General features: G+C 41.7%; 3 protein-coding genes across 5 annotated transcripts; 2 read left to right on the plus strand and 1 right to left on the minus strand.

The window, feature by feature from the left end:
- The first annotated feature begins 1,472 nt into the window (after nucleotides 1–1,472).
- On the plus strand, nucleotides 1,473–10,214 carry si:ch73-364h19.1 (uncharacterized). Of its 2 annotated transcripts, none has more exons than XM_061231781.1 (5): nucleotides 1,473–1,794; nucleotides 2,520–2,629; nucleotides 5,075–5,170; nucleotides 6,095–6,268; nucleotides 8,564–10,214. In XM_061231781.1, the coding sequence occupies exons 1-5, from the start codon at nucleotides 1,716–1,718 to the stop codon at nucleotides 8,729–8,731; spliced, it is 627 nt and encodes a 208-aa protein (XP_061087765.1). In that variant the 5' UTR covers nucleotides 1,473–1,715; the 3' UTR covers nucleotides 8,732–10,214. The 2 variants fall into 2 exon arrangements, with proteins under 2 accessions (XP_061087765.1, XP_061087766.1); XM_061231782.1 differs by having other exon boundaries at nucleotides 6,098–6,268.
- Nucleotides 10,215–11,610: 1,396 nt separating this feature from the next.
- On the minus strand, nucleotides 11,611–14,039 carry mrpl27 (mitochondrial ribosomal protein L27). 2 transcript variants are annotated; one of them, XM_061231785.1, is made up of 5 exons: nucleotides 13,940–13,985; nucleotides 13,200–13,235; nucleotides 12,972–13,100; nucleotides 12,131–12,198; nucleotides 11,611–12,021 (listed from the first exon to the last, which is right to left on the minus strand). In XM_061231785.1, the coding sequence occupies exons 1-5, from the start codon at nucleotides 13,977–13,979 to the stop codon at nucleotides 11,818–11,820; spliced, it is 477 nt and encodes a 158-aa protein (XP_061087769.1). In that variant the 5' UTR covers nucleotides 13,980–13,985; the 3' UTR covers nucleotides 11,611–11,817. The 2 variants fall into 2 exon arrangements, with proteins under 2 accessions (XP_061087769.1, XP_061087767.1); XM_061231783.1 differs by lacking the exon at nucleotides 13,200–13,235 and having other exon boundaries at nucleotides 13,940–14,039.
- Nucleotides 14,040–15,021: 982 nt separating this feature from the next.
- On the plus strand, nucleotides 15,022–22,035 carry eme1 (essential meiotic structure-specific endonuclease 1). Its single transcript, XM_061231786.1, has 9 exons — nucleotides 15,022–15,243; nucleotides 15,552–16,315; nucleotides 17,202–17,326; nucleotides 17,458–17,547; nucleotides 19,096–19,217; nucleotides 19,420–19,552; nucleotides 19,821–19,936; nucleotides 20,122–20,311; nucleotides 21,752–22,035. Exons 1-9 carry the CDS (start codon nucleotides 15,200–15,202, stop codon nucleotides 21,929–21,931), a joined length of 1,764 nt encoding a protein of 587 aa, XP_061087770.1. The 5' UTR covers nucleotides 15,022–15,199; the 3' UTR covers nucleotides 21,932–22,035.
- The last annotated feature ends 599 nt before the right edge of the window (nucleotides 22,036–22,634 follow it).

Consider the following 22,634-nt stretch of genomic DNA (forward strand, 5'->3'; position numbering starts at 1 on the left):
ACAGATCAATTGTAACAGACATTTAAACCAGGGGTGCCCAGATTTTTGCACCCCACTGTATTTCTGACATAATCAGGCTGAAAAGGGTAAATCATTACTCAAAATGGTGTAATTAAGACACATGAACAACTTGTTAATTACAATGGGAAGGGTCAATGCAAATAATCAAAGTGATCACCTTTACCCCATGATGAAACATTTATTTTCTGCTGGGAGTGGTTTATTCCAGGATGACAATAGCCCCATCCACAGGGCACAAGGGCACAAGGGCTCACTGAATGGTTTGATGGTTTGATGGTTGAGTATGCAAATGATATCAATCATATGCTTTAACCTTCGCAGTCAAAAGATCTCAACCCAATTGAACACCTATGGGAGATTTTGGACTGACATCACCATCATCAGAATACCAAATGAGGGAATATCTGGAAGAATGGTGTTCCTTAACATATAATTTACAGATAAAAGTATGTTTTATACAATTTGACATCAATCACATCATCTGTTATGCCATCTTATGACAGCTGTTATGTCATGTGTATGACAGTGTTGTCAGCCTTATGGCGAGGGGTTCAAGTCTTACCGGTTCTACCTTTGTAAAATTTCTTCAAAAGTTTCCAAAACATTTGGCTGGAATGAAAAAAAACGGCACAAGCAATACTAGCATAGCTGCCCACTCTCGCTTTCGGCGTGAGACACACGCATTTGCCTGTTTTCACACGCACATGCAAATGCATGTGTCTCACGCCGAAAGCGTGAGAGTTGGCAGCTATGTACTAGGCTAAAATAATTATAATAAAATCAAATAGCCTACAATAGGGTGCCACTCGAGAGGTGTTTGGTCCCCTATTTAGTGATTTACGCACTGTTCAATATAATCACGTTATTATTAATTTTCGTGTTGCACATTACTCCAAAAGGCAACTTCACAGATTGCAGTTCCGCATACTCCCGACAGAGGTCGTAGAACACTATAATTCAAAGCATTTCCAAGGTAACCAAAATTGTTCCGGTACATCGTACAAAACTTAGTTTGACCAAAATCTTGATTATAAAATAAATCGAAAATACCGTTAGCTTCTGGACATGACTTTGGAAAACCTTCATATTGTTCATCAGTGACAAACCTATAATATTTACTTGCAGACAGCTACATTGTCATTAATATACAACACAACAGAGCGTGTTAGCCAATTATTATCATAAATTATAATTACGATGTGACTAGGGGTTTCCCAGTTAGCAAGCAAGTCGCCAATGCTTGGTTTTTAAATAAAGTAACAATCTATTATAATTTGAACTGAGTCTAGGTGCTACAAGCAATTTTTAAATAATAATTTAAAATAACTACACTTGCTTAGCATCACCTACGCGTGTGGTCGGAATTCCGTGGCAGCTAGTTGGGCGTGCGTAGTTTGGCATTGATAAATCGATTGCTGTATGAGTTGTGGCTAAGCCAGAACAGTTCAGTGAGAGAACTACAAAGCGCCCCCACCACTCAGATGAAGCGCAGGTTAGCTAGCTACTTGAGTTCAATAGCCTATATATGTCTAGCTGCCACTTGGGTTCGCGGTCGTTTAGAAGATGCAGCAGAGGCTATGACAAATAACCAATCCTTTTGGACAGCACTCCAAAACGAGGAAAGTTTCCTCTGTTTATATCCTGGCTCGTGGCTCCAGAGAAGATAATTTTTTTCGGAAAATTATTCGAGAGACATGTCCACATCGACTACTCCTGCAACACTTTCGTCTTCCCAGTTGACTCCAGATCAGCTCACGGTCATTGTGGCGTCAAGTAAGTAACAGTTATACAGGCAACTCTCCTGTCGGCTGCTGCCGCTGACTTTTATGTTACTAAACAAAGTTTCATGTTATAATATTATTATACTAGGTATAGCTAACTTAAATAAGCAACAGTTTCCTCCATTGTATGGAGCCGAATACAATTTATTTCAACAATGGGCTGGAACTATAAGCTAATGAAACAGTGCTGTCAGCGTAGTTTGTATCCTATTTTTATAGGTAATTAACGCCAGCCCCTGACGTCAAAAAGATCGTGTTTTGCCATTTCCCACCTAAAACGCATTTCCTCAGTAATCGTTTAAAATAACGTAACGTGCTGAATTAGGCAACAGTGGAAACAATCACGTATGCTATCCTATCTATGTACGGTAGCCTAGACTATCCACAGAAACTTGAATCTAGAGTGCTTTATGACGTTCTATTGCGTATTATTTTATGATCAGAAAGTGGATAACCAATTGACACTTTTAACCAATAGACAACTTCCAGCTTTATGTTTGTTCAACTCAAACTGTACCTACTGCTTGCTATGTATCTACATGTCAAGGCTAGTTTTTTTCCCTTCTATTTATAAAAACGGCTTGCATGTTGGTTACCCACAAAATGTTCAAAACAATCAAACTGTCAAGTTATTGAGTGACAGACCAGGAATATGCAATGCTGCATTAATTAAACACACAGTGAGGTTTACTTTCTCCTTTTGACTTCCCCATCTAGTCTCCTGCCTGGTGTTTTTTGTGGTGATTCTAGTGCTGCTGACTATCCTGTATCGGAAGGACCCGCTCTGCTGCAAAGTCCGGGCTTATCAGGAATCGCATCAGTACTCTGTAAGATCTCCTAATGATTGGTGTGTTTTCCCTGAAAGAAAGTGTAAAAGTACCCCCTGATAAAAGCCAACACAGCCTTATCAAGCCAGAAATATAAAAATAAAATAAAAATGTCAAACAGTATTTTTTGTCACTATTAGCCTCCTGTGCTGTCCATGAAAGACAACGGACAGCGTGTTTCTAGGTGTTAGACAGCAGGTTTCTATTAGACTTCAAATTAGTGTTTGTCTCATCTGGGCTTAGATTCTAACTCTAATAAAGAAAGAGTTATTCAAGATGGCATTCTCGGTGCTGGTGTGACCATTACATTTCCTTGACATTAAGGAAATTTTGTTTCTTATTCTCAAAACAGACACAGTTGTTGGTTATATAGGCTACATTTTAAACCCATTTTGAGATTTAGTTCATTCATACTTACTTAATTTGAATTTAATAACAAGTAATTAATAACTAATTATTAGTATATGAATATTTCCATTGATTCTTTACCATTTTCATTTTTGTTCATTTCAATTGCAAGAAAATATGGTTTTCTGTCAAGGATGTTTAAAGATAATTTCTGGGTAGATTATTCTGTATTATTATAGCAATAGCCTAGTAAACTCATGTCCATATAGAAAACCAGGATGCTTGTGTCAGGAAGTGCAAAAGGTTACTTTCCTTCTAATAGAGGAAATGCTAACACATCTGTTGCTATGTTTGGCTGTTGAAAAAATAAATAGTCTAGATTGAACAGGAAAGGATTTCTATTATTGTTCTCTTCAATTGTGACCATTGTGTGTTGCTTCTCATCATAGTCTTGCAGAATACTTACTTTCACTAATGACTGAAACCTTAATTTGTATTACATGTAATTTCTGTAAGCAAAACCATACCACAGAGCGATGAATCCTGGAGTAACCTCCTCATTGGCTGGAGAGTCCTGCCTGGCTGACTCATGTAATTTGATACTGGTTGGCATGTGCACCCATCCAATAAACTGTATGCACAAAGAATTGTGGGCCTGTTGCTGTTGGCAACAAATGAGACATTTGTTTGTATGGATACAAGAAGAGTTGTTAGTGGGGAAAATGGGTAAAACTGGTAAAACAAGTGGGGGAAATTAATTAACATTAATTAACACTTTTATATGGTCCCACCAGTTTGTAGATTGCAGGCTCAGCACAAGGAAAATATTTATTTTGGGACAAAAGTGCGCTTTCCTGTGAACAGCAGTGGAGCAGCATCACAGGAACATGTTTGTCTGAACCTTTCCTATTAATTATTTATTTCAATACATACTATATACAGTTAAAGAATGCTTGCATCTAATGAATGTGAATAAAGTATCTGAAACAGAAAGATTATATACACAGAAAACACACAAAAAATACATAAAAATCTGACCTTGTGTGGTGTAATATTAGTCTTTTTGAAAAAATTTTGTATTAGTCTTTTTGGAAACTTCAAAACAAGCCAAAATGAGAGGGGCACCTTCTGTGAAGACAACAATACATTCTTTATGTCACTGCTGAAAAATGTAGACTGCTAGGGGGGTCTACAATTTCAATTCTGATTTTACACGGCTGTGCTTTTTAACACTGAGTGAATTGCCTGAAAGAAAACCAAAAAGACGTCACTTTTACCAAAGTACAAACCAGTGAGGAAAGAGTGACCTTTGACGCTTGCTTTTCTTTGGTGTCTCTGTGTCACATGCTGGGGGGTTGCAGAGGTCAAAGTGTGTCAGAGTTACGTACGTCACCACAGTAGGCACTAGCTGTTTGTCTTTGTCGTTTGCCTTTTCTCCTTTTTGATGAAACATGGTGGTGCAGCTTACACTGCTTAATGACGTGTAAATGTTTTGACAGTATTTTGGAAGTCATACAATATGAATGTATCGGGTAACAGATTGTGGTTTTGTCATGGCAGTAACTGTGTAGTGTAGTGCTTCAACCCACAAGCTAAAAGCTGGTGTACCTGCCTGCACTTAAAACCCATACAAGGGAGACATACAATAGGCCATCCTGTAATTTGTTGCCAGGATCCCTGTAAAGAGCTAAAGGAAGACATTGCATTATGCCACAACACAAAGGCCTTCAATTAGACCTACAGCAACCACATTCTCAGTTAGGATATTTCCACTTTCAAACACATAATGGGCACACCAAATTCCTTTTATTTGGGGTTGTTGATTGAAATTACAATAAATAGTACATACTATAGTACATACAGTAGTACATACCAGCAAAATCAGAGGGGAAAAATAATAGATAGAATAGCCTATGTAGTCAATCTGCCCATCTCTGTTACTGGTCCAGTCTATATGATCTTGAAAATGTTTGAATAATTGAGAATTTGAATTCTGCAGAATTGAAATCAACTGTGAAGGATGTGCTCATTAAGGTTTGTGGCTGAAATAGTAGCTGAAATGTATACTAACTTTAGGACATAATTCACTTTCTCCAGGAAGCACCACCACAATACTACAACAGTAGGCAGACATTAGTGGGGTCTTCCTATCATGACCCAAGCTCAGAGATGAGCTATGACAACCATGCTCAGGTAAGTTATTCCAATAAGTCTCTTTGGAAAACTATCATCATGACATTTTTGCTTTGATGGTTATACATTTGTGTTTATTTATTTATTTATTTATTTATTTATTTATTTATTTATTTATTTATTTATTTATGTGTTTATTTAGTTGCAGTGACTTGTAGGACAGTTAGTGCAGAAGAACAGCATCTTTGTAAAGCAACTTTTTGTTTTGCTCCATACCCGTATAAAGATTAAAAGTTTTTCTTTACACAAACGTAAAAAATAATAATTTCTGTAACAGTCTTGAAACTATTTCCAAGGTTTCTTTATTCAAGAAATAAGTACCTGCCACCTTCTGTCTTCAAAGCCATGTTCAGTGACAGTGTTCTATACTATCTATACCAGTTTTTGCATGAAAAATGCAAAATCTCCTGTTGATGTGCAGAGTGACACAATGGCATATCTTTGGTCAGAGAAACATGTAGAGATATGTTTGTACTCTGTTTTTCGGTTACACTTCAGCACAAATAATATTTAATGTTCTCAAGGAAAGGTAAATATGCTGCCACGCCTGATACAGTATGTTCACGCATGCCTGGTCCTTCAAAAACTCAGACTCAGAAACATTGTTAAATGACAGCTAGCTAAATATTGTTAGATTCTTTACCACCAGTCTGGTGCTATGTGCTGTGTGGGTGCCGCTTAATGCAATAACAAACTTAACCCCAGTGAATTTAAATAGATGCTGTACTGCTAAGATTGGATGTAAATAAAAAGGTTGTCAAGGCCACGTTGTTAAAGAGGAAATGGAGCAGTTATTGCCTGCATTGCCCTTCGAGTCTGGACTCTATAACTACTGTGGTTGCTTGGATAAGATAAACATGAAAAGTTCTGGGGGGGATTGAGTCTCTAATCTCATTGGGCAGCCGTTCTCCTCTGTCCCTGCAGCAGCCAGGACACCTGTTTGTCATTGGGCAGCCCAGCAGCTACCACCTGTCCTCCTTGGATGCCCCTCTCCCTCGCCTGCCCTCCTATGAGAGCGTTCGCAAGAAGGACCGTCAGCGGCAGATCCACATGATGATTGCCGACCGCTTTGGCCTGAGCGGCCCTATTCAAACCGAGGTGAGCTGCACAGCCAATGGATCTGCGGTGGCTGAAATGACCATTCAGAAACACAGAGTCCTTGAGAAGAATGCAGAACGTACTTGTTCAGAACAGGTTGAACAAGAGCTGTGTTTGCACTGCTAATCTACCACAGTTCCTTATTTGAAATTCTTACTTGATAGCCTATTTTGCATTGCATTTGTCAGGCTCCAATAATTATGACTTAAGTCTAGGGTTGGCATTCCGAGCATACTTCCTGTGTTATGACTGGGATGTTTTCAATACTTTTCTTTTTTATTAAGCATACCCCTTGAACAAACAAGGTACTGAGGAAAGAATACACACAATAATGAAAAGATTGCACTGCAAGAGATAAACACTCCAACAAAACATACCTCATTACCTATTTATTTATCTTCTCTGTTTTTTTAAAACAACTTGGTCTTGTGAGTGTGAAAACATCCTCCTTGAACAGTCCTGAGGTTTATGGTGGGTAACTGCCCTGTGGAAACACGCTACTGCCTGTCTGGATGGCGGAAGTGACACGGCCTCATTTGGCGAGTACATCCTGCATTTTTATTACGCTCGGGAAGAAGGGAAGGCAGTCTACTGCCTGTGGGACCTCCAAGCAATATAAAGATAAGAGGCGGTAGTTAAGGGGCCATGCAGCCTGATGAGGAAGATAAAAGTATGTGCTCTGGGTTTGGCATTTTTGCCAAGAGCCATCCTGCAAATAAATTTGATGAGCTGGCTGTGATTGGTAACAGATTGAAATGCTGCCCTTAGTGAAGGATTATGCAGCATCCTGTTTTTAAAGGTGATCTTCAAATCTATTGTCCAAAACTCTTGCACTATTTCAAGAACATACAGAAACATAATGGCTGCACTCACACTCTAATACAACCAAAAATCTCTCTGTCCTTGTTTAAGTTTTCTGATGCTGGACATAGATAGTTTGATTAATTCAGCTACATACATATAACATTAAGATCAGTGGATTGGAGCACCACCTGCTGTGTCCACGAACAGGCAGGGTGGCTTGTTCAAAGAATCTATTTATGGGCTATTCAGTCCATGTTTACAATGAAGGGGGAGTGCTTCCCACCATCAGTGCGCTTCAGTATGCTGAGCCCAGAATTTAAATGAAAAACAACCTTTTGAATGGAAGTCGCCTTGCACATTCCCATTCTCACTAAGCCACAGTTGGGTAATCACACAGGCCACCGAATTCAAACATAGGTACGTAATCTCAGCTCAATTCCAATTCTTCGTAAACATGCAAAAATATGTGGAGGGAAAATGTATTTTAAAAGAAACATCTCAGTCATTAATTTTCTATATTTGAATGCTCAGGATTTTCTCAGGATTCCTCAGGCAAAATGTCTACAATTCTGTGCATTAATATGCCAGGGTTTCTCAAGCAGAAAGTGTTCTATGGAAATCAGAGGTACTGGTGCAGAGGAGCCTGGTCCCATGTATTCCATGTTGATTAAATTGTTTATTATTATTATTATTATTATTATTATTATTATTATTATTGCTGGACAGTGCAGTGCAGCAGAGCTCTCTCGATCTTTATTTAGTTGAAATACTTGTTCGTGGCTCCAGTGAACAAGTTATTATGAATACTTGAATTTGTTTATTTCCTCTAGAATAACACATAAACACATCTCCTGTAACCGATAGTGGTGATAGAGAACTCGAGGCTGGTACTATGTCCATTACACATTAGCATTCAATTAACAACTCCCTGGAGTCTGATTAATGGACAGCTGGAATAACAAGCAGCCAGCACTGCAAGGACAGGCTTGTGAAATGTGGGTAGAAGGCTTGCATAATCAAGGCCATTGCAAAACCCTGAAGAAACCTGAGCAGATTAAAATAATATTTCAAAGTAACAACAAAAACGATAACCCGTAAAGATCAAATTGTACAATACATTTTTAGGAAGTGACACAGTGTGCAGTTAGCCTTTGCGGTGAGTCATCCAAAGTCGTACTTTAAACACTGTGAGCAGGTACTTGGCACACAGATCTTCCAATGCTGGCCTTTCAGCTAAGTTTATGCTTATGTTATTTTAATTAGTGCTCATATGTGAACTGTTTTGCATGTATTTTATCATGTGTTAATAGTCCTTGGGATTTTGAAAGGCACTATACACTTAAAGATTTAGAAAGACTGTGCAAGTATACAATTTAATAATAATAATAATAATAATAATAATATAAATAATAATAATAATGCACTGAGGCATGTGTTATATTACTTTTTTTTTCTTTGCTTACCCTTTTTATTTTTTCTCCTTTCTCCCAGTCACCTCCGACTTATGAGGAATCCATCCGTCAATCTGTGGTGATTCCATCTGTACATTTTGGCTCTACCGATGACCTTGTGACCCCCGTCTCTGCCACACAGTCCACAGTGCCACCCCACGTAGGAAGCCAACAGGACCCCTCTACCCATCATGAGCCAAACACCTGAGGGCCTTTCAGTGTTGCCAAAGATGCCGGGGGAGAAAGGAATGCACTCTCAGCCAGTTCATAATAATTTTAACAATGTAGAAATTTTTTAAAACTTTTAAAAAAGAAATCAATCTTTTTCAGGAGAATTTTGAGCTTCCTTTTGATTGAGCTCAATAAAAGTATCTCTTGTGACCAAGGAAAGAGTTTAAGGAAGACAAGAGACAGACGGTCTTTGTTAATGGGACGCAGAAGTCAGCTGTGGTTTGTGCATAATAGGAATGATTTCAGTGCATTGAAATGAGCTGCAAAAAACAAGGAAAACACTTCTCAACTGGAGGTTGAGAGCTCTGAACTGTCCCATGGTTCCTTGCTGTCCCTGGTTCACACTTCAGCAGGTAAATAAGACATGAGGCTGCTGCTGACTTTAGAAAGTCACATGAATGACTAACAGCTTCAGCTGCTTCTGGATATGAGTGTGCCAGTTAATGTAAAATCCTGCTTTAAAATGCTTAATCTGTGAAGAGCGCTCTCACTCCTGGTTTGAGTCTCTGGTGAAATTACTCTTTAACCCAGGTCAAATTCCATCTGCAGAATCGTAGCACGGTGTCCCTGCTTTGACCAAAGATACGTTTGTGTGATGGAAAGCACAAGCTTTATGTTGCACTAGAGTGCACTTTTAGTTCTTCAATTTCATTTTAAACATCTTTGGAATCCAGCCCCACCTCCACTAAGCCAGCTTCTAGCTTCTCTCCCTTACCCTCCTCCATTACGATTCATCCCATCATCCTCCCTTACTCTCCGAGTTCAGCATAGACAAGCAAACACATCCTACCCAGTAAAAGAAAAGTACTCGTTGCAGTATACAGATGTGCTTAATCATTTCAGCTTGCCAAGCTCCAGTGCAGACGTACCAGGCACACAAGTTACCCCCCTCTCCCCCACACAAGCCAGGATGTTTGTCTTAATCAGCTCATGCTTTGAGAAATTTTCTGTCATTTAAATAGTATTTTTATACAAGGTATTTTTACTTTTTCATATAGTTTTAATCACTGTTGGAATGAACTAAAAGCCATTTGAGAAAAATACATTTATATATAGAATAAGCTGTCCTCGATGTTTATATTCCAAAGCAATATTTCCCAGGCAAAAATAAAAGGGAACATAAAACTTACTAGATGAAAAATAGTATGTTTGTTTATGTGTGGCTAAAGATCGACAGCATGTTGAATGAGGTAAAATAACAGTTTTATTAGATTTTGCATTCTTGAGCCTTGACCTTTGATGACCCTCCACCTGATTCCTCTGAGATGGAAGTCAGTTGAGTGGGGGTTGATTAGAAGGAACTTCCTGTTAGTATATCCTGTTCTTATCCACATGTGGTTTCCCCAGATGGGACAACTCAATGTCTGTAAATATTACTTGGAGGACCACAGATGGCACCAACAACCTACTGTATGGTTCACACTGATGTCATACTTAATAAATAAAATATTCACATTTTGGATCTTGATTTGTCTGTTATTTTCACTCTGCCTATCCTGTTTTGTTGAGACCATGAAGGAATATAAATTTACATACATTTTAAGTACCTTAGAAAGCCAGTCCTAGCTCACAGCAATATGATACATTCTTGCATTTTTCGCCCCTTGGAACAATTCATTATGAGGCATAGTTGTCTGAAGATAAATTTCCTGTTGATTTCATACGTCGCATTTGGAGAAAATAAATCCTGAAGGTTGCAGATTTGGCATCAGCTGAATGTTGAGACACCTTGTGGATGGCTGAAGAATAGCTGTTGATGACCACGGTGTTTCCACCTCTTCTCAGTGGATGTTTTTTGGTTTCCTGTCCTCATCAACTCTTTCTCTACTTTATTCTAAAATTATAATAAACCACACTGCAATGTAACAACATGTGAAGGGCTTAAATAATGCAAAGTGTATAGAAATTGAATTAAAGTTAATCGATCCATGGAATGTTCTGAAAAGAATACTAAAATTAATTATGAATAAACGTAACCACTGGAATTTCACAAGTTTGGGATGCTTAGAAATCGTTCAGGTCAAGCTATTGCTAATACTTTTTAGAAACTATGTATATTTTAGTGCATACAATTCCAAAATCTACCAATCCACAGGCATTTTCAATCTTCCACAAATTAAAATTTTTGCAGAAAATACCTTTAAATCCAGTGCTTATAAGCATTGGAGACAAAACAAAATAAATGAAACCATGACGAGACCAAGAAAATTTGGAATAAAATGTATGGTGAATGACTGTTCATTATGTCAACTCGGCATTGACTGTGTTTTGTTTTTAAATTGCTTAAATTGCCATTTAACAATCCTAAACACCCCAGCAGGAGAGAGCCTTCTCATTAAACACTTGAGCAACAGTCACAGGGAGAAGATAGTGGCACTAATGAGGTCCTCCAGCTAGCCCGGTTTCAAAATCCAACTAACAGATTTGAACTTTTTTTTTTTTTGGTAATCCTCTTCCTCTTTGGGAACACAAAGGTAACCCCACAGATCAGACAAGCACTGAGGCATCCGAGACAATGGCAAATGAAATTCAGGCTCCAAACGAGGCGTCATGGGGAACACTCTACACCACACTTTGTTCCCCTCAATTAAGCAACAAGGGATTAAACAACAAACAAGAAGCCATCATACAAACAAAATGTTTTAAATAACAAAGCAGTAGCTAGTTAAACCAATTAGTTCCCTGTTGTGACAAATACAAATGCTCAGCATTCATAATGTCTAATGAAACTTCTGTTCGTTCAAGTTCTTTTAATGAAGAATATTGCTAGCCTATAAAATACAATAAAACATTAGACATATTTACATTAAATATATATATATATATATATATATGGAGCTTCGCAGAGCCAGGTGGAACTGTATGTAAAGGAATTTGTTTTATTTACAAATAGAGCATAAACATTTACCGCTATAACATGACATTGAATAAAATGAAACCAAGGATCCAAGACAAATTTGTGACACTGAAAGAATGGAAAAAATGGCCATTGACTCATGTTCTTGAGATGAAACGCTGGCACCTCCAGTCAGAGGCATGGTGGAGATGGAGTTCAGGCAAGGCTCATACCATGTCGATAAGTTTGAAAACCCCTTCTTGCTTGGTTGGGACAACATTGATGAAAGTCTTATAGAGCACTGCTCCCCTTGGGAGCTTCATCACCGACAATGCTTCCGGGGTGCGCGGAGGTGGTATGTAGACTTCCTTGGTGAACCTGACAATGCCATCTTCAAGAGCGTACAGGGTCCTATTGGTACCAATTCCAACCTGGGTTATTTGAACACAAGGAAATGAATGTTCAGTTCAAATACAGTGTGATGATACACTGAAATATAACCTCATGGTGGTAAATGTGGAACAGGAAAATTTCTCTTACATGTGCTCCTGGACGCCAGCGCAATTGTCCTTGCGTGGCTAAGATGTTACCAGCATGGACAAAATTTCCTAGAAATATATTTTTAAATATATCATTACATGAATATGATATGGAAATTTTGCACTATATGTAAAGTTTAATGCATGAAATATGTTTAAACATTACACTTTAATAACAATGATGCATATTATAAAGCTGTTTATTATATAGCATGTTTACAGCCACTGTAATGCACACCTACTTATCCATTGAACTATCTAATCAGCCAATCACACGGCAGCAGAGCAGTGCAATGCATACAGGTCAGGAACTTCAGTTAATGTTCACATCAGAATGGGAAGAAAATGTGATCCAAGAGACTTCGACCGTGGAACGACTGTTGGTGCCAGACAGGCTGGTTTGAGTATCTCAGAAACTGGTGATTTCCTGGAATTTCCACACACAACAGTCTCCAGAATTAGCAGAGAGTGGTGTGAAAAACAAAAAGTATCCTGTGAGCAGAAACGCCTTGTTGATGAGAGGTCAGAGGAGATGGGCCAGGTAGGTGAAAGCTGACAGGAAGGTGACAGTAACGCAAATAATGACATATTACAACAATTGTTGTAATATGTAGTATGTAGTATGTAGCACAACTCATCAACAAGTGGATAAGCTACAGCAGCAGAATACTTAAGTCTAAAAAAATAACTAATAAAGTGCTCTCAGAGTATTTGTGTATCACTGGCATCCGTACTCAGTGATACACAAATATTAGGCAACAAATCTGAATTATATGGGCTAATATACTGTTCGAACAAAGTTCAAAACAAGTCATTGTGATAATACTGGTTAATTGACATACCATCTAAATGCTTTATCCCATATCTGCGCCCAGGACTCCTTCCTCCAAGGTTCTTAGAAGACCCCCCAGACTTTTTGGATGCATCCCTCCAGGACACCACCCAGAAGGGCTGGCAGGGCAGCAGTGTGCCTTCGATGAAATGAGAACATACATACGCATATATAAGTAATGTGAGGTACGGTACATGGTACTTTGAGCAAATATGATAGTCAGCTCAGAAGACATTACCTACGTTGGGTAGCAGATTCCTGCCCTGTGGCCTTCCTAGGAAACGTAACATTTCCTCATACTGTGAAAATCTGACTTGTTTACATTCTGGACAGATGTGACCGCAAAGTGAATCTATCGGCGTTTCTGTCGCAGCATTTTCAACACTGTCGTAGCATTACTGACAGCACATAACTGTATGCCGCACGTGTCCGCATGTGTTCGAAATGACACTGTTTTCAGCATTGCTTGTGCCAACACAAGCTGTAGATTCGCTTTCCATTAACACCTGCCCAGCATGTAAAAAAGTTAGGGATTCTTCATGGTAAGACTATATTTTACGACAACATTAGCCAGACCGAGTAACAATATTACAACTCTGATCTAATCCCTGTTTAGCAGCGAGTTAGGATAACATTTTGTCAGTGTAAATGGCATTCAAATATAGGGCTTATGTTAAAGGCAGCCTAACATAATCTAGGTCTGTGTGCATGAACGTTGTTAAATAATAAGGTCAGGCTGGCTAGCTAGTCTGCTCAAATCTAGTTGCAGCATTTTATCTTGCGGTATGGTTATTTGGCCAGTCTAGCTAACGTTAGATACAATTGTTAACATTAGCTACATGAAGAACAACTTCAAGATATTATAGCGTAACATTTAAAAAGCAAACGTATAAGTTCCATAAGAATAACACACGCAATCAATTAATCTATACTATTACTAAAACATAAAACAAACAATCTGACTCGTTTTATAATGACCTGGTCTGGATTTAAGAAGCAAGGACGTGAGCGCAGCCATTTTGAAATCTTCTGTACACTTTAACCTTTGAGGGGAAATCGTCATCTAGTTAAATATACAAAGATCCTCAAGAACAGCAAGATACTGATGTAAGGTATGGCTTTGTATATGACGTTCTATGAATGAATCACAATGCACACGGAACTCTTTTACTGAGTTACTTCCGGTTATTCAGTACCATTCTGATCTTTTTATTTCAACAGGAAAACAATGCATAGTACATATCTCTACTAATAAAATGTATCAGTTCTAACGCTACTTGCCCGGGAAATCCAAGATTGATACATGTTTTTATAGTTTGCAGTGCCAGTGCCTCAGTAACAATACAGGTAACACACGATATTTCTTAAGTAATAGCATCAAATATTGAGTCTTATTTCAGTGAAGTCTACAATTACGTGACCACTCAAAAAGTTTATTGTACAGAGTTTAACTGGCTGAACCTCCTATTGAACAGTTAACGTTAGCTAGCTGGCTAACTAAGTTACGGTATGAATATGTCAACAATTAGTTACGTTAACGTTATGCTTTAGTTACTTGTCTCTCGCGACAGTAGTAAGCTTGTAACAAAATGTGCCCATGTTGGGTTAGCTAGTTAACTGGCATAGTAAGCCATCAATTTGCATTTGGCAGATATCGGCAGAGCTTTGCGGTGTAATTTGGCTCGCTGATTCGCTAAAATTACCTAGTTTAATACCCTTCTAGGTTTTTATATGCAATTTTCACAAGAGGGCATAGCAGAAAGACGATGAACATATTGCATATGTCCGTTCTTTAGTTTTGGTGAAGTAAGCGTTTTAAATGCATCGTCCTATTTTCAAACGGGTTTGAATGTTCTCCTCGTTATGCGTCCAATGAGGATAACCACTCCCCTTATCCCTCCCATATAACTCGTGACCCATAGTTTGCGCCGCTGGCCACAGGCACGACAATGCAAATATTTGACTCAAGTTAGGTTCACTTAAATCTGCCTTTTAAGGTCTATTAGACCATTTTATTTCTATTTATTTCTATTTCTAAGTTAGCTAGTTTGCTTTCACATGGTGACGTTATCGATTACTTTAGCTTGCTAATTTGATTTCATAAAGACGTTATAGTTTTTTTAAATTTATTTTAACTTGGCTTGCAGAAATAATTATTGGATAAGTCAGCGTCCTTACCTTAGCTATCAATAATTGATATACTAAGCGAGCTAGCTTGTGAAAAGATGAGCGCGTATCATGGAGGTACCTATGGTAACAAACAACAAAGTGTGGAAAGCACGGTCAGTCAGCGACAGTTCTCATTACCGCGCCCAGACAATTTGGGTGAACTTTTATAGTGGGAAATTTAGGCCTATAAAAAAATAATTTTTGAAATACATGAAATTATTGCATAATAAAAACAAATTATGCACATTTGTTTTATTGTTGCCTAAAGACCACTGGCAACTGTCACATTCAACCACCATGTTACTCCTTTAAATACTACTGTTGTTATCCAGTGCTAATGTTGTTTGCGCCTATTTCCTGTTTGTCATTTGCCATATCACAGACCCTAGTGCGTACATTCTGAAATTTTGCATTTGGACAGGTTCAGCAGCATGGTAGGCAGCACACATAATGCCCAACCCAGTGATGAAGACTCCAGTGACGCAGAGGAACTCCCAATCTATGACTTCCTACAGCTCTCAAACAGTCAAAGAGGCCGCAGGCAAATGGAGGCAGATGAACTGGTGGTCCTCAACAGCTCAGACTCCGAGAGCTTGGCACCACCGTTCTCAGGCTTCCACCCGGAGCCCTCTTCTCTGCTCCGACAGCAGAGGGAGGAGCAGGTGGTCTTGCTCAGCAGTGACAGTGAGGAGGAGGTTTTTGTGCCCCTGGCAGTGAGACTGAAGGAGCGCCTAGGTGGTTCCTCAACATCCACAACTGCCGTGCGGCCAGATCCACCCCAGCACGCCTCTGCCAGCCGCCCTCACCCTTCTGTGCAACCGCACCGTTACAAAACTAGCTCAGACCCCACCTCAGCAGGCCACCGCAACACCCCTGTCCTCCTTGACCAGGAGGGAGATGAAGAAAGCTCATGGGCCCCTGAGGCGTCGGGGTACTGCCCGCGTGCGGACGTGGGTGCCTCTCCTCCAAAGAAGAAGGTGGCCAAACGGAGTCCGGCAGAGGTCGAGGCAGCCAGAGTGGAGGCTCTGAAGAGGAAGGAGGCTCGGGAGAGGCATCAGGTGGAGAAGGAGGTGCGCAAGCTGCAGTTGGACAAGGACAGGGTGGAGAAGAGAGCTCTTGCGGATGCGGCAAAGGCTCTGAGGCCCGAGGAGTGCATCAAGCACATGGTCGTGTCTGTGGACCCAGGCAGGTGTCTCCCTGTTGGCAGTAATGCTGTAATCCACTTGGTGACCTAATGAAACGCTGCAGTATTGTTTAGATTAAGACTGCATCAATTTATCAGTAATTATCAGTGCTGCCTTGACATTATTGACCCGAATGACATCGTCCAGTTTTTACTCCCGAAATGGGAACAAAAAGTCATTAAGCATGTGAAATACACAAGCGAACTCTAAAAATCTTAATTCAGCAGCGGGGGCGTTTAGTTTGAAATCGGCGAACAAGCTTAACAAGAGCTACTGCAGTCATATGCCTCCGGAGTGCTGTGCCAAAAATGACATCTGGTGTGTAGAAACATTTTCTCAAGGCATTAAAATAGCAAATTCCAAAATGTTTCAGGGAACACAACCGGTTTAAAACAGCCATTTAAAAATATGGAACTCTTCCATGCCTCTGATGGAATACAATACTGCTCCATCTTTTAAGTTAATGTGCTAAATAAATGCTAAAAATAACATTCCTGGCTACTTCCATTATGATCCCATAATCGCACGTGTTGTGTATATGTATATGTATATGTATACGTATATATAGCATGTGATGGGTAGCCTGTAATATTAACAGATGTGAAATACCAATGTTAACTGAAAAAAGTCTCTTAATTTCCTGATTAACAATAACAACCTCATTGTAACCATTAACCATAGAAGATTTTGCTGCCCCCCTTTGGTGGGAGAAGAAACAACTTTATGTTAAGAACTTGAGCACTTGTCTAAATGCATAATTATAGCTATTATTGGTATTTATGGCTATATATAGGGCTCAGTGTTTTAATGGTATTGGAGTTGTGAGCTATGCTAGGAGAGGTGGGGCTGACGGACATATCTGAACAGGGTTTGCTGCGTTTGTACAGCTCTGTTGCAGCTGGACGGCGGTGGCGTGCTGCTCACATCCCTGCAGGCTCTGGGCTGTAGCTGTGCCATAGAGAGTCAGCTCCTGCCCTGCAGCATCACCTGGGCCAGGAGGACTCCAGCACAGGTAAGCGGAGCTTATCTCCGATAGACACATGCATCCCACAAAAACCTGCATGCTTTGACACAATCCCCTCAGGATGGGTTTTCCATCTAGAGCTTCCCGTTGATTTTCCCCACATGCTTTCCGATTGGCAGACAGGGCAGATGCAGTCTATTCCGGAATCCCACACCATAATCAATGTGCCTGTTGAGGACTTCGTCTCCATGGTCAACAGTCACAGTCAGGTATGACCAGAGGCTTGCTTTCCGATTGGCAGACAGGACAGATGCAGTCTATTCCGGAATCCCACACCATAATCAATGTGCCTGTTGAGGACTTCGTCTCCATGGTCAACAGTCACAGTCAGGTATGACCAGAGGCTTGCTTTCCGATTGGCAGACAGGACAGATGCAGTCTATTCCGGAATCCCACACCATAATCAATGTGCCTGTTGAGGACTTCGTCTCCATGGTCAACAGTCACAGTCAGGTATGACCAGAGGCTTGCTCAAGGGCCCGTCGGCTGTGCGGATCTTATCGCGGCTACACCGGGATTAGAACCACCGACCTTGCGTGTCCCAGTCCTTTACCTTAACCACTACACTACAGGCCGCCCATTTCTGCTCTCATTTTTGTTAATACTGCTATTGATAATCATAGTCCTGAGTATCATCATGAAAGATCATGTATGTGTATTTTGTTAGATTCTGCGGTTAGGCACTACTCATGCATATCGTAAGTGAGCAAAGCATGATTGTGAGATTCATTACTTCTGCATCTGGTGAATGGTTTGAACAGATACTGATATGCTGCCATCCATATCTGCATCTGTTCTAATGAGCAGTGCAGTGCAGTCTGCAAATTGCTTTTTTAGAAATCTATGTCTAATGAGGGGGATCCAGAATACACAGTAAACTATGAAAAACTGAGATTTTAATGTGCAGGTGCTGAATATAAGTGGACTCAAATGACTACAGGTTGTATATATGTGTGTGTGTACACTCAGTGAGCATTATTGGTCTTCTGCTGCTGTAGCCTATCCACTTAGTCTTCTGTATACCACTCTTGTAATGTGTGATTATTTACGTTACTGTCACGTTGCTGTCAGCTTTGACAAGTCGGCCCTTCTCTGACCTCTCTCATTAACAATACGCTTCTGCCCACAGAACTGCTGCTCACTGGATGTTTTTAGTTTTTTCCCCACCATTCTCTGCAAACACTAGATTGTTGTGTCTGAAAATCCCAGGAGATCAGTAATTTCTGAGATACTGTAACCACCCTGTCTGGCACCAACAATCATTCCATGCTCAAAGTCACTTAGATCACGTTTCTTCCCCATTCGGACATCTGGTCTGAAAACTTCTTGACCTTGATTGCATGCTTTTATGCATTTAGTTGCTGCCTCATGATTGGCTGATTAGATATTTTCATTAACAAGCTGGTGTGCAGGTCTACATAATAAAGTGGTCACTGAGTGTATATAATAATACAGTGAAAAATTATTCTATGGCATTTGGCCCTAAATAAAGATAATGTGCGGGAAAAGACTTGTATAACACATTCGGTGCCTGTGGACATCTGGTCTACAATCAACAGAATGCAAATTGAGAAACTGGTTGAAATGAAGTCATGGTCCAACAGATTAGCTATGGATTTGTCTGCCACCACTAATTTCCTTTGTGGGCAGTTGCGTGGTCACATATGTTTGCGTTGCATAACATGGCGTGGGTTCAATACGAGCATTCATTCACTCCGAGTGAAATGGGCCTGCGAGCTTGACTGCCTCCTTTGCAGGAGCAGAAGAGCTACGGTATGGACTGTGGCCTGACTCTTACTGCATGGACACTCAGCCTACTGTCACGCAGCTCAGGCCAGACCCTCAGCCTGGCTGTCATTGACCTGGAGAAGTACTTCAGGTGAGGGAATGTCAGTCTAACGTGTACTTGGCACTAATACTGCGGTGTGACTGTGTGAACCACCCCCCTTTGGTTTTTGCTCTTTGTTAAGAGTTTTTCTAACAGTACGGTGGGTCAGAAAGGCCTTGATTTTCTTTTGAGCTGTGAATTATACAGAGAACAGAGTGCTCTTCATGAATGACATAAACACCCTTATCTGCAGATCCCAGAAGTCTCAGGTGCAGAAGAGGCACCGGCAGGCTGTGCTAGGAGAGGAGCATGGGACGGGGAAGAGGAGGAGGAGAAAAGAGGGAGGAGGGCAGCTTCCTGACGTGACCCGGGTGGAGGTGGAGGAGGCAGGTTTCTTCTCACCAGCTACGGCCGAGAGCGTCTGTTATCTCTGCGTCGTCTCCAATCCATCTCATTCCGCAGTCTGCACAGAAAACAAGTCAAAAACCTGACCCTTCCCCCTCCTTCTTTCTTTTCATTTTTTAATACGTGTTCTGCTGCCTCAGCGGATAAAGAGACGCTGTCTGCATGGCGATTGCGGTTGTCCTCAGAAGCGGCGTGATGTGGCGGGTCTGTGGTCCTTTCTGTCTCTGACCATGTTCCTGCCTCCCCCAGGCCCTGGTGCACCTGCAGCTTCACACCGGCGTTCAGACGCGCTTCCTGCCCTCCTGGAAGGACTTCTCCGATTTCATCGCCATGTCCACCAAAGCTGTGGCAGAGGCGCCTTTCAAGTGAGTGACTGCATGTGTGAAATGGGTGTTTAAGAGCTGAGGACTCCAGCTGGCTGCCGTGGGATACATTTTGAGCGCGGTTCACGGCGCTGATCTTGACGAGGTCGTTGAACACAGCGGTACGTGGCGCGCTGAAAAGCAGGAGCGGACCGTATCGCGGCAGCCTTTGTGGCTCTGTCCCTCAGGAGGGAGCGGGAGCAGACGGGCTTCAGCTTCTGCCTGGAGAGCGAGTGGGCTGGAGGCTGCAGGGCGGACCGCGCGGGGAAGGGCCTGCTGCAGGTGTGGAAGAGGCAGCTCCAGCAGCTCAACCGTGTCAGCCCCGACATGGCCAGTGCCGTCCTCGCTGCGTACCCCTCCCCAAAGCTGCTGGCTCAGGTGACTGCACACGCACACACACACACATGCACACACATGCACACACGCACTCGCACGCACGCACACACACACACACACACACACACGCATGCACGCACACACGCGCACACAGGCATATACACGCGCACACACGCGCTCACACATACGCTCAAACACACGCTCACGCACACACACATACGCACGTGCACACACGCGCCCGCACATGCACACACGCGCCCGCACATGCACACACATGCACACACATGCACACACACACACACGCACACAAACACATGGGCACACATACGCAAGCAGAACGCCGGAACGTGCTTGTATTGAAACTCAAATAGGCCTATGGTGATGAGGCTGGAACCAAAAATAGCTACAGACAAGCACTGGAAGGGTAAAGATCCATAACTGCAGTTTGGGAGTAGAAGAAATATGTCATCTGCTATGCCAAGTAGAGCTTTCACCACGTTGTTGCATCATTCTTGAACTTTGGCAGAGGATGTGTAATCGATTTTGGCTTCAGTACATTTAGGTTCCCCGCCAGGTCTTCTTTTTGGAAATATCTGGGGTAACATCAAACACCTAACCTTTTTTCTTCTGCTATTGATAACCACCCAATCTATTTCCAAACCCCCATCTGAGTGGGGTACGATAACACTGCTTTAGGGATTGAATCGTTGGATTTGTGAACAGGCAACCACTCTGCTGCTTTGGATGATAGTGATCTAAAAATAAGCGAATGTCTTTGTAAATAAGGGTAGCAGACCAACAAACCTCAGAGCAAGAAACGATAAAGAGAAAGACTCGTGTTCGCAGTTGTTGTGCTGTCCATTTGGTGCTCGCCTATTGATTACTATCTGTGAGTTATCTCCCACCAAAAAGCCGCCCAGCGCCCAAACACAGACATTGGCAGGTGGAGGACTTAAAAAGTTATTAGCATCCGGATTTGATGGCTAGCTAGCAGACACCGCTTGTTCAGTCACTGGCAGTGACCACAACAGCCATTTTGCAACATCTGTTTGTGTGTAAGGAGCGGTAGTATTTCACCCCGCCTCTGATTGGGCCATGCGGGGTGGACATAGGCTGGCATGCTCGTGTTCTTTTCCCGCTTCTTTAAGGGCTTCTCCCGCTGTGTTTGTTGGCAGGTGTCAGGCTTGCTTTAGGGATGTGATTGCTGGTGCTTGTCTAAAACAAATCGATGCCTCCTTGCGTGAGTGGCAGTTCGCTGCCTGTCAGCCTCCCGGCTGCTTCTGGTAAATTGTGAGCAGGATGAGGCTCGCTGCATTAACTGAGCGTGAGGCGGACTCTTAATTAAAATGCAGGGTTTTGTGGGCAGATTAAAGGGATGTTTTTTTTAAATACGATAAGACCGGGGCTATGCTTCATGTTAAAGGTCCTGTTTGTAATACATGTAGCGCCTCCTCCCGCATTGATTCCTGTTGCTTGATGCAGGCGTACGGGCGGTGCAGGACAGAGCGTGAGAAACTCTCCCTCCTTTCGGACGTTCTGATTCGCCGCGGGGAGGGCGTGACCTCCACTACGCGCAGGGTTGGCCCAGAGCTCTCCAAGCGCCTCTTCCTGCTGATGACGTCATCAGACCCCCAGCAGGTCCTGGACTCCACCGGTGCTTGATGGCACTAGTGCAGAATGTGGACCAATAAAAGACCTGCTCCTGGTCTGTTAGCTTTTATATATTTATCTGTTGCATATTTTGACATGTTTGTACCTTTTAAATTAAAAGTCGGACTGTTTTAATGAAGGCATGGTGTTGAATTTTGCTTCCTTGTTTTCCAGTGTTTGATCTTATAGAGACCTGAATGTTAAGAGATCTTCACATTCTCACCCTTATGGGACGTTCGCGCACGTTGACTTGGAAACGTGGCGCTGACATATTTTGACAGCTGCTACATTAAAAGACTTCTCTTCTCCTTCAAGCTCTTTTTTCTTGACACATTTGGTTCCATGATTTTCAGATTTGGGGTAACCGTTTTCAATGAAAGCTGTCAGTCTTCTGCCTCCAGTAGAAACTACAGTCTTCCATCTAATTAAGACCCATCAAGAAAGATCACAGTGAAGTAGCGTGTCCCGTACAGTATTGATGCTACTGCGTTTCCTGCTCTCAATGCACTTAGTTTTCCACTGTAGCTACCATGTCGGAAGTAGTAGCCCCATTACAGACCGCTCTACCTCGCCGTTTTGTTCTTGCTGGCTGTTCTGAGCGGGTTCCTGTCGACCTGCGAGGGCCCGTTGTCACAGCCGGAGCCGTTTGCTCCTCGTCTCGCTGGTGGCTTGCGGCGCCGCCCGGCCCTTGTTTGCCGCCGTTATTGAACCGGCC

This window comes from Conger conger, chromosome 2 (genome assembly GCF_963514075.1).
Source record: "Conger conger chromosome 2, fConCon1.1, whole genome shotgun sequence".
Lineage (NCBI taxonomy): Eukaryota > Metazoa > Chordata > Actinopteri > Anguilliformes > Congridae > Conger > Conger conger.